This window comes from Triturus cristatus, chromosome 2_1 (genome assembly GCF_964204655.1).
Source record: "Triturus cristatus chromosome 2_1, aTriCri1.1, whole genome shotgun sequence".
Taxonomy (NCBI): domain Eukaryota; kingdom Metazoa; phylum Chordata; class Amphibia; order Caudata; family Salamandridae; genus Triturus; species Triturus cristatus.
This window is the reverse complement of record NC_140581.1, coordinates 1,032,860,232-1,032,877,040: the sequence shown is the minus strand read 5'-3', so window position 1 is coordinate 1,032,877,040 and position 16,809 is coordinate 1,032,860,232. Positions and strand designations below refer to the sequence as shown.

At 48.7% G+C, this 16,809-nt stretch overlaps 1 protein-coding gene across 4 annotated transcripts in view; it reads right to left on the bottom strand.

Annotated features, from left to right (window-relative positions):
- Window positions 1-16,809, bottom strand: part of USO1 (USO1 vesicle transport factor) — a 448,004-nt gene that overhangs the window by 349,969 nt on the left and 81,226 nt on the right. For all 4 annotated transcript variants that reach the window (XM_085635281.1, XM_085635255.1, XM_085635264.1 and 1 more), the window contains exon 5: window positions 1,346-1,446. In XM_085635281.1, coding sequence (XP_085491407.1) covers window positions 1,346-1,446 — 101 coding nt within the window. The remainder of the gene's footprint in view (window positions 1-1,345; window positions 1,447-16,809) is intronic.

Below are 16,809 nucleotides of genomic sequence, written 5' to 3'. Positions count from 1 at the left end.
TTGGCTGACGTAAAAAACAAACAAAAAAGAGGCAGTCTGCCAAGAGCAAAACGTTCTGGGGTGTGTGTTGTGGAGTGCACTGTGGCGAATTTTAGGATCCCAACCAACATTTAATTGTCAGCTACTCATATGTGTCTGGTTGAAGGAGATTTTAGAGCGAGGTGTGTGAGGCAGCCCCTGCCTTAATTGGGGAGAGGAGGTAGGGGACAAACATGCAGGATTGGGTCAGCAATTTTAGATTTGTGTTCCTATCTATTTGCACCAAAACCACCAGTTTCCAAACTTCAAGTGACACTCAAATACATAAGTAATGGGCTCTCCCTCTGAAACATTACTGTTCATTTCTGTACCAGAAGGTGAGTTCTCTCATTCTAAAGGAAAGAGGCCGAAAGACTTTCATGTTTCCTATAGAAGGGTTATGTCTATTGGTTATCTCTTAAGGAATGTCAGCACCAAAGGTTTTAGGTCCATAAATACCTCACAGTTGAAAATTAGCAATGGTCCATTAATGCCAACAGAGGACCTTAAAACAATGAGTCATGGTTATATTTATGTGGCATTACACCTCAACACGCAAAGTGTTCAGCTCATGACGAACTGCAGAGATTCCTTTGGGCAATATGATACCATATTGGTTGGGGTCTCACTAACCCATCCACTATGGTCTGCACACTAACACACACTGTCAAGAAACAGCACATCTGTGGAATTATAGCATTTTGTTGAGACTATCAGGGTCTCCCCAGTTCTTCTGCAATGGATTTCTAAGAGTTCCAAAAACTGAAGGGTTACCAAAGAAGGAAATAATGAGTCTTCTTATGCAAAAAAATATTGCAGAGCTTCCAGCCAGATTATGGGTGCGAAAGGCACTAAAGTAACAAACAGCACAGCCTGATGTGGCAATGAAGGTAGATTTCTTCAAGTAGCATTCAGACCAAAATAGTCTCACTTTCATAAAGATTTTAACTACTCAATTACTTAACCATTATTTGTACAACCTTATGCCTCACCAAAGAGAGGCACTGAATCAACATTAATCGTAGTCTGGCATAACCTCAAGAATACTGTAGTTTCCAGTGAAGTAGCTCCATTTCTCCAGTATGACTTCCAAGCAGCTTTTGAATCAATGCCTGCACCTGGTAAATTACATTTCCATTTTCAGATATAACTACAGGATACAGAATTGAGCTAGAACAGAGTGTGTTTGCAAACTTGCAACCTATGCACAGCAAGACTTGTCAAAAAGGATCCATTATTGGCATCCACAAAAAGTAGTAAAACGTTTGTCCTTCTAAAATGGTTCTTTACAGAATTCTACATTGTATCTACTATGCCTCAATCTTACCTCTAACAAGGATAATAGTAGTGTGATGTTATCTTGCTGCTTAATAAAAATTTCTGCAAACTGGCTGCCCAAATCATCGCCTTGTACTTGAGAGTTCTCTTCTGCAATTTTCAAAAGAAAGTGTTCTTTTTAATAACAAATCCAATTAGCAAATTAAATTGCATCCAGTAGTTCCTCACAAGCACGCATTCATATTAATCTAGTACATAACACAGACATTTTTTGAGTTATATGACCACACTGATGATAATTATGAAGAACCAATAAAACCAAACTGAAATCTTAACTTGAGCAGGGAGCCCAAAAGAGTACTGCACAGCTAGAAGACGCATACAGTGTGGTAAATCTTTTGATAAACTGGGCAAGGTATAAATATGTTTGAGTTGGAGAGGTGCAGTGAGCAGGAAGGTTGTTGGTGGAAACCACAGTCAACTTCTGCTTCCTTAAATGGTGAAAAGTTACATCTTCACTTATCATTCCAGGGGTGTTGAATTTAATAAAATATCTACTTGTCCGTGGGGCAGGTTGCTTCATAAATCTACTTGTCCTGTAATAAAATCCACTTGTCCTTTTAGTGCTATGTAGTACAGCGACAAATTATGGCAGAAAACTCATTATATAAGAGCTCTGATATAGCCTCTCTGATTATGCCAGCGCTCATAACATAGCAGTGTTTGAATCCCCTTATGTAGCCACCTTTCCGCAGATCTGCATACTGGGGCTGAAGGTAGAAGTAAGCAATAGTTCCAGGGTTAGAAGGCCTTTTGAGTCTGTCCAAACCTACTAACTTGCATGTTTTAAGGGTTTTCAACAAATCTTCTCTAACCTTTTCCCATACTGAGAAATGTTGGAAATTTACTCTTGACAATGGCAGATGTAAACCTTGTTCCAGAGTTGGGAAAATAAGTGGTTGGAGGGAAAGTGAACTTGCAAACACTCAGATTTTCGCATGAGCAAATCTACACATGCATATTCGCTCATGCTAATGCAGTTGACAAATATTTTCTATGAGTACTATTTCTTGTCCTACTTCTGTAAATTCTTGGGGATTCACGAAAGCCGTAGAGCTGCACTTAATGCAAGGACATATAACATGGGTGCCCTTTTTAGACTTTCTTTAATAATTGGGCCCCTAATTTTCTCTGGAGTTGACCGTGTCCTTTTGTGTTAATTAAAATTCTGTCTCTCTCTCTCTCTGTATCAGATGGCTTTACTGCGAGTGACCGCATTCTGATCTTTCACAAGGAGCATTTCAATACACAACGTAGGTATGTTCAGTGCCTGTAACTACTGACGCAGTGTGTGCTTTTTGAGACCAAAAAACTATTTTGGCTTTTGCCAATGTTTGTTATAATGGTAAGGGCACAGCAGCTCCCACACCAATAAGGTTTTACAAAAACCATGCCAAAACAAGTCACACATTGACAAAAGTAAAAAGCTGACCACCAATTTCAAACCGCCTAGCTTTGCCAATGCTTGTTTATTTTTTCCCCATAATCGTATTGAAACTGGTTACACTGATTTTCCATTAGGAATATTTTTGGGAAATACTAGCATGCATTAACACGTTTCTAAATGATGCTGCAAACAATGGTACCTTAAATTTTACAATAGTTTAGCAAAATGTTTTTTTTCCTGCTTTCATTTTTTGAAAGCAAAGAATCATCAATCTTGATTTCAAGTTTCTGCAAATATTTGCATCAAATCAGAGAGCATTCTGGGAGCATTAAACTTATCCTCATATTTCTAAACTTTGAAAACGTGTGTACAGTTGTAAGCTCTGACTGTCAGTAGTGCAGTCAGAGCTTACAACTTTTACTTAGAGCACTCACCCTAATAATAAAGGCTTTCAATGAATGAGCCATAAATACAATTTTAAACAGCATTAACATATGGGCACAAATATTACCTTAACTGCAGACAGTGCCCTTCCCTGATCCATAATGTGGTACTGCAAACTGGCAGAAAACGGTTTGTGCTGCAGGGGGTGGGGCCTACTTGTGCCAAGGACAAAATACACATGAAAAAGTGTTGCCCTTGACCCCAAACAATTTGTCCTGGGCATCACGCTGTAGGAATTCCACATCCCTGCCATTCTATACAGACATGCTTTTCCTTTATATGGGACATAATACATAACCCCCAACTCGAGCTCCAGTAAAACCAGCATAACTTCACGGCCAAAGCATGCTAACTCCCCCCTCCCACTTCCCCAAACAATCACGGCATCAGACTGACGAGCATCCAAATTGATCAAATGATTTTCATGAGCCCTTGCAGATTCATTCAATACCTCTAAAAGGAATGTTAGCTGCTGTTAATTTTCCGACTTCAACTAAACTGTAGAGTTACCTATTTTTCCAGGGGTTTCACTAAGAACTTGAACAAGCATTTGCAATGCAATAGATCTCGCATTTATAAGAGTTTGAGCTATTGGCATTGTAAAATTACAATGCCTTTTATTTATGTTTTGGTTTTAAAACAAATAAAAGGCATTGTCATTTACAATGTCAGTAGCATAAACTCGCATAAAAGCAGTGTGTGGAGTGCAGCAGCGTGCAGCAGTGTGCGGCGTGCAGCAGTGTGCGGCGTGCAGCAGTGTGCAGTGTGCAGCAGTGTTTCGTGTAGCAGTGTGAGGCATGCAGCACTGTGTGGCGTGCAGCAGTGTGCGGCGTGCAGCAGTGTGCGGCGTGCAGCAGTGTGCGGCGTGCAGCAGTGTCGTGCAGCATGCAGCAGTGAGTAATGCAGCAGTGTGTGGCGTGCAGCAGTGAGCGGCGTGCAGCAGTGTGTGGCGTGCAGCAGTGTTTCGTGTAGCATTGTGCGGCGTGCAGCAGTGTGTGGCGTGCAGCAGTGTGTGGCGTGCAGCAGTGCTTCGTGTAGCAGTGTTTCGTGCAGCAGTGTGCGGCGTGCAGCAGTATGTGGCGTGCAGCAGTGTGTGGCGTGCAGCAGTGTGTGGCGTGCAGCAGTGTGTGGCGTGCAGCAGTGTGTGGCGTGCAGCGGCATGCAGCAGTGTGCGGCGTGCAGCAGTGTGAGGCGTGCAGCAGTGTGAGGCGTGCAGCAGTGTGAGGCGTGCAGCAGTGCTTCGTGTAGCAGTGTTTCGTGCAGCAGTGTGCGGCGTGCAGCAGTGTGCTGCGTGCAGCAGTATGTGCCGTGCAGCAGTGTGTGGCGTGCAGCAGTGTGTGGCGTGCAGCAGTGTGTGGCGTGCAGCAGTGTGTGGCGTGCAGCAGTGTGTGGCGTGCAGCAGTGTGTGGCGTGCAGCAGTGTGTCGCGTGCAGCAGTGTGTCGTGTGCAGCGACATGCAGCAGTGTGTGGCGTGCAGCAGTGTGCAGCGTGCAGCAGTGTGCGGCGTGCAGCAGTGTGCGGCGTGCAGCAGTGTGAGGCGTGCAGCAGTGTGAGGCGTGCAGCAGTGTAAAGGTCTTGTGCCCCTTACTAAATCTCTCTGAATGCGTGAGGCGGCGCACGCGCAGGAAGTAGCTGGTGGCAAATGGAATGTGCGTGGTTGTGCGCCTAACCGCCACCCGATCCGCCTGGGAAGCCTTTGGGAGCATTTTCTGAAGCCCCTAAATAAGTCTCGCTGAGCGATCGCTTACGCGATCGCCTGGCGACAGTGTGAGGCGTGCAGCAGTGTGAGGCGTGCAGCAGTGTGAGGCGTACAGCAGTGTGAGGCGTGCAGCAGTGTGCGGCGTGCAGCAGTGTGCGGCGTGCAGCAGTGTGCGGCGTGCAGTAGTGCGTAATGCAGCAATGTGTAATGCAGCAGTGTGCGCAGCAGTGTGTGGCATGCGATAGTGTGCGGCGTGCAGCAGTGTGTGGCGTGCAGCAGTGTGTGGCGTGGTTTGTAAACAACAAGAAAAGTGGACATCAAAGGAAGGGTGGGAGGGAACGAGCACATGGGGAGTGAGTTATAACGAAAGTTAATTGTTGTAAGAGAGGATGCAGGAAGTGAGGCCGAGTGCGTGCTGGCGAAAGCAGTCAGCTGCTTTCAAGTCCGATGCCAGATGTCAGCTTCGCGCTTGAATGCCTCACATGCACTGGCCATAAACCACATTCCTAAGGTCTTGTGCCCCTTACTAAATCTCTCTGAATGCGTGAGGCGGCGCACGTGCAGGAAGTAGCTGGTGGCAAATGGAATGCGCGTGGTTGTGCGCGTAACCGCCACCCGATCCGCCTGGGAAGCCTTTGGGAGCATTTTCTGAAGCCCCTACATAAGTCTTGCTGAGCGATTGCTTACGCGATAGCCAGACGAGACCTAAAAAAAAAAGGACAGTTTGAGGGTCATTCACATCTGGGTTCAGTCTATTTTTGGAAGAGAGGCTAAGGTAGCATGTTGCAGGTAGGGGCAGGAGTGAGGACAGAAACATTCACTGTAGGAAATAGTACTATTATGGGGGAGTGACTACCCACCTCAAGGAATAATCATAACCCATCTCAGGGTGAACCCTCAAAGCCACTAAATTAACCTGAGTGCAGACATGCTGAACTTAGGGCAATGTGTTAAGTATTTATGGTGTACCAAAACAGTAATGAAGGCGACATGCAAAACAATAAAAATCCCAAACTGAATTAGAAAAATAGAGTAAAAAGTAATAAACAAAAGTACCCAAAAATGACAACAATGCAATAAGGGTAACCACAGATGATTTTTGAAAGTTTTGAGTAGAAACAGCGCCAAGAAGCATAAAGTGCCGATGATAGTCAATGGTCGCGGTAGACCGTAACCAAGGAGCGATTTAACGCTGATTAAACAAGTCCAGTAATGTTGTAAAGTGGGTCTGAAGATGCCACATTTATACCAGACACAAGCTAGTGGGTGCAAATTATTCTGGAGCATGTCCTAACCAATGGGGCAAACGTTCCTGGGGCAAACCATACACACTTGGGCATTTTCAAGATGGCAAAAGTCTTTGACCACAATAAACCTTGGCTCTAAAAGAACAGGGGGTGTATGGGGAGAGTACTATGGTAATACTAGGGTCCTCCCGCAAGTAACACTAAATTACAGTTTGGGGTATTCACTGTATCTCCAGTAAACTCAGAGACAGAAGTTTGTTTGAATACCAAAGAGTTTTTGGGAACTAGACAATGGGTACACAGGAATTGTTTTGGCCTCCTGTATCCCTTCCTTTCAAGTGTGCCCCCTGTGTGACAGGTAAAAACCCAGAGAAAGAAGGCTGGTGGGTCAAAGGAAGGAGCCTGCACAGAAATCAGCTAACACTGGACTGTGACACAGAACGCCTCTTTGAAGTTATCCCAGTTCCTCGGCCCAACCACACGGATCATCCTGTCAAGGGAAAAAAACACCTCCCCACATCCAGACCTTTATTCTCTGCTCTGGAAGCAGTTTTCACACCTCTTCAAATGCTAATTAATAGCTGGTAGATGTGTGAGAGCAAATGCACATTTAGCCTCCAGGAATTTCAGGCATGGAAAAGGTCAACTTTCTAAAAGTTACTTTTCCTTCATATTTATAAACAATCAGACCACCATTGAAATGGATTTTAATAACTATTAAAATGAGTTGTTTAATTATTTTCTAGCTAGTCCAACTCCTGAGATACAGTATTAGGATAGTAACCTGTTTTCTACACAGGACAGCTAAGCCTGCCAAAGGAGAAAATAGAATTTGGATGCTAGACACTGTAATAGCATACAAACATTACATTTTTACATGTACTACTTTTAAATACCATGCGCCCATCCTTGTGGGAGACCAGGCCTACAAAGGGGTGACTTATTAGTATTTAAAAGAGAGGTTTTGACCTATGAAAAGGGTTTACTAAAACAGGTTAAATTGCATCTTTTACACTGCTATAATCAGGGTACACAGGGTAGGGTTGAAGTTATGTCTGCAATACCACTGTAGTGGATGGCAAAATAGGTGCTGGCATTTAACGTAAGGCCCATATACTAGGGACTTATAGGTAAGCTAAATAAACTGATTAGGAATTTGACAATTTGATCATTTTAAAGGGGAAGCACAGACACTTTACTAGTAATGAGCAGGGGAAAGTGTACAGAGTTGTAAAGACAACAGAAATAGACGATACAACAAAAAGGTCACTAATACAAGGTGACCACACAGAAAAGTCTGATTTCTTACACTCACTGTTTGGAAAAATTAAGTTGAGGAGTAAACGTTTTAGATTTGGTCTTTGATAAGTTTAATCAAGCAGTTGCCACATCGGATGGATGAAAATGTAGTTATAAGAGAGGTGTGGCTCACTGGTTAGAGGCGGCAGACCCGTAAGCAGAGAATGGGCCAGGGACCAGGGTTCAATTCCCGACGCGGCAGGGTCGTGGACCAGGGTCAAAACGGACTCAATAATTCTCGCCTCGGTACCTACTCTAACCAGGAACACACTCGGCAACTCTGGGCATTAAGCTTGCCTCATCTCTACAACGGCCCCCCACAGACGCTGGGGATGCCTGGTTTCACCTTGGAGATACCCAGAAAGGGACCATCTCACAGGGATAGCCAGGACGGGTTCCCCAGCGGTCTATAGCGCCGGGACACCTCCTCGTGAGGTAGCTGTTCGCGCTTTACAAATATCAGTATTATTATTATTATTACTGCAGGATTTTGATTTGGAAGAAGATGGCATTTTACATCGGTCTGAAAAACACTGAGTTGTCGAGCAAGTAGACCTCTTCTGTAAATTCATTACATACCGTGAAAATTCCTATGGTTAACTATTAGCTTCACCGACTCTCTTCGCATAGTATGCTTAACTGTTCTGATAATGGTTACCTTTTATCTGTAGTTTTGTTTAACACTCATTCGTTTTTTTAGCAGGCTGGTCTTTGCCACAGTCTTGACTCCTCACATCGACTGCAATGTTTATCATCAAAAGGAGCATCAAGTAGTAAAGACTGTCCTTGAAAGTCTTTACATAACAAGCATTTGCAATGCATTAGGTCTCGCATTTACGCGAGTTTGAGCTATTGACATTGCAAATAACAATGCCTATTGGCATTGTCATTTACAATGCCAATAGCTTTAACTTGTATAACTGCGAGACCTATTGCATTGCAAATGCTTGTTTTAGAGTTTGTGGTCAGCTTTGATGACTTTAGTAGGTGAGTTTTCAAAGTGCTGCTGAAAGCTGGCGATACGCGCGTGCACGCTCGCGTGAACACAAGCGCTAGGCCAGCCAGCAGCACTTTGAAAACTCACCTATACAAGCACTGGCATAGCCAATAGGTCTCGCCTTTGGGACCTTATAAGTGTTTAGCCATGCAACAGTTTATGTTGTTGCACCAAGGATATTGTGCAGCATAACTAAATACTTATAAGGTGCCAAAAGCGAGACCTATTGGCTATGCCAATGCTTGTTTTCTTTACTGACGTTTAGAGTAAAACCACCATTGGGACACTGATGGCCTGCACACGCCTCCTCTGTTTCAAGCCTGATCAATATAGGCTAGAGAGGTGCTTCACGTGCTATGGATAACGGCTTTTCATGTTGCCCACAGAATAGATAGTGTGCCGCATATGGCTAATCACTTATAAGATACCAAAGGCGAGACTTAAAACTATGCTAATGCTTGTTTAAGACGTGTGCCCTGTTAACGGTTACGGGATATTGAGAAGTTTCATTTTGCATGTCGTATGCTAATAAATGTATACGTTGGTTACAAGATCGTAGTGTGGCCTCTTCTTGTGCATGTTCCCGGGCTGAATTGACGTAAGTATATTGAGTCAATTCATTTAAGCGACACGGCACGAACGCTTTCATACCTTGGAATTCTTTTTCAAGGTGAAAAATAATCGTGTTCCCGTTTACATGACATCTTAAAATAAAAAAAAAAAACACACAATGCTACAGACCTTAATGACGTACCTAAAGTGATGCACCTTTCCCTACAGTATGGCCGCCTGATTTGCTGATGCGCTCAGCGGTATACGTCCTGTTGACGCACACTGGCACGCGAACGGCCCGTTGTTTCTGTTGCTCACAGCGGAGGACGTCAAGTTGAAGGCTGCGATGTTGCTGCAGAGCCCTGAGTTGGGCCGTCCGTTATGGCTGTTGCTCTTTAGCTTAACTCTGAGCACAGGTAGGAGTTGGGGCCGTTCGCAGTCATTCATTTTGGTCAGTTTGTTTCAAGCGGGTTTGTCGTTTTGTAAAGGAATGCATCATTGCAGCACAGTGCTCTAAAACTATTTTTAAGCTAAAGATACGTTTAAGCAGTCGTTATTTTTATGACATAAAAGTGACCAGCTGTTTAATTTATTTAATTAGGTTTGCAAGCTATAGTATTTGCCTTTCGCTCTAACTTTGAACCTGCGTAGCTGTTTGGGTTGCCGCCTTTCCAAGAGAAAAATACCGGCCCCTTGTTGTTGTTTCGAGAGTCTTCAATGGAGTGATGCTTCTGTTGGGTTTTAAAAATATCGACCCACCGCATGTCCATTAAAGGTACGTGGGTTGCGAACCTTTGTTGTTCTAAAAAGTGGGTTGTGGTTCGAAAAAGTTTGGGAACCATGGCTCTATGATGATCTTGAGTGATCTATATATGAATTATGGTAAAACGAAAACCTCCAATGTAACAAAGGCGAGACCTATTGGCTTGCTTGTTGTACGGGGGGGCGGCGGCGTGTGTGCGCGCGCGTTAGGCAGCCGCGGTGGGGTGGGGTGGGGTGGGGTGGGGTGTGGTGTGGTGTGGTGGGGTGGGGTGGGGTGGGGTGTGGTGTGGTGTGGTGTGGTGTGGTGTGGTGTGTGTGTGTGTGTGTGTGTGTGTGTGTGTGTAATTTTTCACACAAAAAAGCAATCCCAACTCCAGTTTGAAAGTTAACAGACTGATGCACACACCTCTCGCGAGCAAATTTACACTTACACATATTCAATATTTAATGTGGACACTGTATCAACAGGGCAGAGTGAGTTCACGATAGCAGGTCCTAACTGACTGTCCTTCCTCCTGGCCCATTCTCTCAGTGAAAACTCCTGAATAGCCTTACGAATTGCAATGAAGGAATTGATTAACAGCAACTGCATGCAGTGTGGAACATTTAACATGACCCTTGTGAACACCATTAACATGAAGCATTATTGTTTAAAAATATTATATCAATTGAAATAGTCACTGGATGAAATGCTAAGAAAATATGATATTCTGTCTAGAGTCAGCACCATGAGGTGGTCTATTCTTGAAAAGTACTGTAATTATGGTTATTCCTTTACAATTTTGGCTGGCTCGATTAGCAAGACTGCTTATGAGTGGTCTTGCCAAAAATACTAATAATAGGCTCATACATTATGAGAACGCATAAGAATGGGTTTAGAGTGGACTTCATGTAGTCAGATTATGGATGTGCAGCTTTCACAGCCCATACGTGTAGATAAGAACTATCACAAGAAATACTCTGCATGCCATATACCAAAAGCGCCGTGCATCTAGAAATCAAGATTTGTTTTTACCTTCAGTATCATCTGCAATAGCAAACATGAAAAAAGAAAATAAAATTGGTTCACAAAACGAGCCAAGTGCCAAGGTGTAAGTACATCATAAAAATCAACCATGCATCACAATCGGTCACTAATAACTTTACTGTAAAACACCATTTAAATTATTGTTTTACTAGCTCATTTTAAAATATAAATCGTTAGCAAGGGCAGGAAATCTAAACACAGCTTTGAAAAGAAAACTAATCAAACGTTGTTAAGGGTTAACATGATCTGTTGTTAGATAGAAACCAAGGCACTTGGCTGGCATATAGAAAACCAAAATAGTGTACTACATGCAAAAGATGCTAGAGGGTCAGAAGAAATAGCCTGCCTTTCAGCCACCAGCCACAGAGCAGCACTAATCCTGGCTGAAAGTAAACTTTTCACCTGTTTCTCTTGGAAAGAGACTCCATGATGTGACAGACTTTGCTTTGTGAGGGTTTGAGGAGTAAGCTTAAAGATGTAGAATGGAGGAGACGAAAAAAAATGGTGTGAATTTTAGAAATGGTTGCAAAAACAATACAAGACTTGCATGTTCTGTCTATTCTTAAGACTTGACGGAGGCTTTAAAAGGGTCTACTACACTACATGCCTCTTAGGTCAACCTTCTTTCAGGTACCCCTTTGGTCCGGGTTATTATTGCACTAAACATCTTCCTCATCCCTGAAAGAACTTACACAGATAAAATAATTGCATGCCATTCCAGTGTAAAGAACAGTGGCCCAGTAGAACAAGTTACTTACCTTCGGTAACGATGTATCTGTAAGAAACATTAGTTAGTTAGATTCCTCACCTTAGAATATCCCCAGGCGTCAGACTGGATCCGGAAGATTTTTCGTCAGCAATACCCCTTGCGCGTCGCTAGGCGTCGTCTGCGGCTCCGCGTCCGTCGTCGGCGTCGTGCGCCGGGATGACGTCGGAGTACTTAGACGCCGCCCTCGCGCGCTGACGTCAGTTCTTGTACATAGCCTTCCGCGCCAGGAACGCAGAGCCATGCAAAGACCGACACTGGTGCCAAAAATAAAATCTAGGGGCCTGAAAGGACAACCTTAACCCTAGATGTCAGTTCGCAGAACGGGGAGGATGGGAGGGTCGGTGAGGAATCTAACTAACTAATGTTTCTTACAGATACATCGTTACCGAAGGTAAGTAACTTGTTCATCTGAAAGAAACACGTTAGTTAGATTCCTCACCTTAGAATAGATACCCAAGCAATACCATCCCCGGTGGTGGGTCTGCGAATCAAGATCACACCAGAAAGTCCTGGAGGACAGAACGGCCAAAGAAGCCATCCCTCCGGACTTGGCTGTCAAGGCAATAATGCCTGGCAAACGTGTGTAGCGAAGCCCACGTCGCCGCCTGACAGATGTCCTGCAAAGGGACCCCCCGTCCCAAGGCAGTAGTAGCCGCCGTGGCCCGAGTAGAATGGGCGCGCAGCCCAACAGGAGGGTCCTTTTTAGCCAACGAATAGCAAATTTTTATACACAAAACGACCCACCGAGAGATGGTCCGTTTGTGCACAGCTTTCCCCTTCTTAGCGCCCACGTACCCAACAAAAAGCTGGTCGTCCACCCGGAACTGTTTTGTGCGGTCCAGATAAAAGGAGAGCGCACGTTTTGGGTCCAGACGGTGGAGCCTCTCTTCCTCTTTGGAAGGATGCGGAGGCGGAAAGAAGGTGGGCAAGGTGACAGACTGCCCAAGGTGAAATGGAGTCACCACTTTAGGAAGAAAGGAGGGACGAGGCCGAAGGACAACCTTGTCCGGATGAACAGATAGAAAAGGAGGCTTTGAAGATAAAGCCTGGAGCTCACTCACCCGTCTAGACGAGGTGATGGCTACCAGAAAAGCAGTCTTAAGAGTCAGAAGACGAAGAGGACAATTGTGAAGAGGCTCGAAGGGAGCGCACATCAGGAATGTCAATACCAGATTCAAGTCCCACTGAGGCATTACAAAAGGGACAGGAGGGAACGTGTGTGTAATGCCTTTGAGAAAGCGTGTAACCACAGGGGACTTGAAAAGAGAAGGCTGATCAGGAAGCCGCAAGAAGGCGGAGATGGCAGCAAGATAACCTTTCAGGGTGCCCAGGGCAGAGCCCTGCCGGGCCAGAGAAAGAAGGAAGAGGAGAACCTCAGAAAGAGGGGCGGAAAGGGGATCCACAGCCTTTGCTGTGCACCATGCCACAAATTTGTTCCACCGGCAGGCGTATACCGACTTTGTGGAGGGACGCCTGGCTGCCAGAATGATATCACAGACTTCAGGAGGCAAGTCAAATGGCATCAACTGCCGCCGCTCAATCTCCACGCATGGAGGTGGAGGCTGGACAGGTTCGGGTGGAGGACCGTCCCCTGCTGCTGCGACAGAAGATCCTCCCGAAGGGGCAGACGTATCGGGGGATTGGTCAACAGACTGAGTAGCTCGGGATACCAGTATCTTCGTGCCCAATCCGGAGCCACTAAGATGACTTGGGCCCGGTCGTGCCTGATCTTCTTCAGCACTCTGGGCAGAAGTGGTATAGGCGGAAAGGCGTACAACAGACCGCAACTCCACTTGTGACGAAAAGCGTCGCCGAGCGAGTGCCGCCTTGGAAATTCCAACGCGCAGAACTGCTGACATTGCGCATTCTCTTCGGTGGCGAATAGATCTAACCAAGGCTCTCCCCACTGCTGAAAGAGACCTTGCGCCACTTCGGAGTTCAGACGCCATTCGTGATCCATCATGCACCGGCGGCTGAGTTAGTCTGCTCTGGCGTTCAGAGAGCCCGCCAGATGTTGAACCACTAGGGTGACGCCCTGGTGTTCCAGCCACGTCCAGAGGCGCAGAGCCTCCTGACAAAGGGTCCACGACCCCACCCCGCCCTGTTTGTTGCAATACCACATGGCGGTGGTGTTGTCCGTGAACACCTGCACGACACTTCCCCTGACAGAGGGAAAGAAGGCTCTCAGTGCAAGCCGGATCGCTCTCAACTCCAACAGGTTGATGTGGAGACGAGACTCCGCCGGAGACCAGAGGCCTCTGATCTCCACCTCTCCCATATGGCCACCCCAACCCAGGAGGGACGCATCCGTCACTACGACATGCTCCGGTTGGGGAAAGGAGAGGCTCTTGCCCTGGACCCACTCGCGGTCCGTGAGCCACCACTGCAACTGCTGTGCAGTGCCCTCCGAGATCAAGACATGGTCGGACAGGTTGCCGTGATGCTGGGCCCACTGAAACTTCAGGTCCCACTGCAGAGCCCGCATGCGCCGCCTGGCGTGATGCACTAGTAGGATGCAGGAGGCCATCAGCCCCAGAAGCCGCAACACTAGCCTGACCGAAACCCGGGATAGAGGCCGAAAGATGGGAATCAGGGCCTGTATATCCCGGACCCGCTGTTCCGGTGGATGGACCCGGAACTGCGCCGAATCGAGAACCGCTCCGATGAAGAGGAGCTTCTGAGAGGGACTCAGGTGTGACTTCGGCACGTTGATGGAAAACCCCAGCAAATGCAGGAGATCCGCCGTAGTCTGGAGGTGGGAGACGACTGCCTGGGGCGAGCCCGCCTTCAACAACCAGTCGTCGAGATAGGGGAAGACTGAAACCCCTGATCTGCGCAGATGAGCTGCGACCACCGCCAACACTTTCGTGAACACCCGAGGGGCACTGGTGAGGCCGAAGGGGAGCACGGTAAACTGAAAGTGCTCTTGGCCCACCGTGAACCGCAGGTAACGCCGGTGGGCCGGCAGGACGGGGATATGAAAATATGCGTCCTGCAAGTCCAACGCTACCATCCAGTCTCCAGGGTCTAGGGCAGCTAAAACCTGAGCCAACGTTAGCATCTTGAACCTTTCCTTTCGGAGGAAGGCATTGACGTTCCGGAGGTCCAAGATAGGGCGTAGGCCCCCCTTGCCCTTCTTGGGAACCAGAAAGTAGTGGGAATAACAACCACGACCTACTTCTGGACTCGGAACGCGCTCGACGGCCCCCTTGGCCAAGAGAGCCGAAACTTCCTCGCGGAGAAGATTCAAATGATCCCCCGAGATACGGTGGTGCTGCGGTGGCATGGCTGGAGGGGTCGTCTCGAAGGGGAGGGAGTAGCCCCTTCGGACGATTTGCAGCACCCACCTGTCCGATGTTATGGACCGCCAGTGGAGCAGGTGATGGCGAACTCTGCCGCCCACTGGCGTGGTATGGGCCTGAAAGCTCGGACTAGGAGGGCTTTGAGGCGGATGCTGCCGGGGTGGAAGTGGGCTGACCACGTCGGCCTCCATTTCCGCCACGGCGGAAGCCACGTCCGCGACCGCGCGCAGGTTGGTTCTGCGGCTGGTGGCTTTGCGGACGTGAGGAGGCGCCCCTTCCTTGGCCACGAAAGGGGCGAAAGGCGGAGGCGTGCGCCCGCGGAGCCGAGAGGCCCAAGGACTTGGCCGTAGCCCGGGAGTCCTTAAAGCGGTTCAGCGCACTGTCCGCCTTCTCACCAAACAGGCGAGTGCCATCAAAGGGCATGTCCATGAGGGTGGTCTGGACATCCCCGGAAAATGACGTGGACCGCATCCAGGCGTGGCGGCGGAGCGCCACCGTGGTTGAAATCGCCCGACCCAGCGAGTCCGTGGTGTCAAGCCCACATCGTATGGCGTGCGGTGCTGCATCCCTCCCATCGGCCAAAGCCTGGTTAAGACGCGTCCGGACCTCCTCCGGACACAGGGGCAGCACGTCCTCCACCGTATCCCACAGGGAATGGGAATAACGGTCCAAGAGACAGGCGGTATTTAAGGACCGCAGGCCCAAACTAAGGGACGAGAACAGTTTCTTGCCAAACTGCTCGAGTCTCTTGGAATCCCGGTCCGGCGGAGCGGTCGGGAAGGAGGATTGGGAGGTAGAGGCCTGGATAACCAGACTCTCGGGGGTGGGGTGTTGGGACAGGAAACTGGGGTCGCCCGGAGCAGGGCGGTGGCGCCTGGCAACGTTCCTATCCACAGGAGGAACTGTGGAGGGCTTGGACCAGGTGCCCTGCAGAACGTCAGTGAGGGCCTCGTTGAACGGCAGCAGAGGCTCAGTGGAGCTTGCTGAGGTTTGAAGCACCTCAGTGAGGATGTTAGTCCTCACAGCCACGGCAGGCAACTCGAGCCCAAGGGCCTCGGCCGCCTTGCGCAGCACCACAGAAAATGCTGCACCCTCCTCCGAAGCCACGGTCGGAGGAGAAGTGAATCCAGTGTCTGGCGAGGTGTCCAGCCCACTGGCCTCCCCCAGTTCATCTGCCCAGTCCTGAGAAAGCTGTGACTGAACAGCCATAGGGTCCTCGAACCCCTCCCAGTCGCCCCCTTCTTCCGATTCCTGATAAACAGGAGGAATGATCGGAACCGGACTGTACAGATGGTAGGACTCAAGCGGCGTCGGATGCGGCGTCGGTCGACGCCGCTGCGGCGCCGGGTCCGGATGAGGGCTAAACTGGGGCGGTGTCGGCGCCAAAGGCGTCGGCGGCGCCGGAGGTGTAGGCGTGTGCGCCGGCGGCGCCGGTGACGGCGTCGGTGGTTCAGGCGTCGGCGCCGGTGGAGGAGTGACTAGGTCAACCGGCGTCGACTGGGGCCCAGGCATGGGCCCCGCGGGGACCTGCGGCGTCGAGACCGGAGTCGGCGACGGCGCCGGGGCCGGAGCCGCCGGCAGGCAAGATCGCCCAGTCGAGTCCGCGGGAACCGAAGGCGCGCCAGCGGGCGTCGACGGCGGGGCCAGGCTCCTCATGGCCGAGAGGAAGGCATTGATCTCCGCCGGCGCCGCGTCAGTCCCAGGGACCGGAAGGTATGGGGGCGGACGCGGCACCTGCGGCTCCGCCGGAGCCGCGGGGGTGGAACCACCCTGACCCTCGGCCGAGTCGCGCGACCGGCGAGGGGAGTCCGAAGAGCGGTGTCGCCTCTTGGACTTCTTTGAGCGTTTGGACTTACCCGACGACTTGGAGCCGGACGATCGATGGCGTCGGCTAGGGCTCCGCGAGCGATCCTTGGACCTCCTCCTGGACCGGGATCGCGCACGACGCGGAGCCGAGTGGCGAAGCTC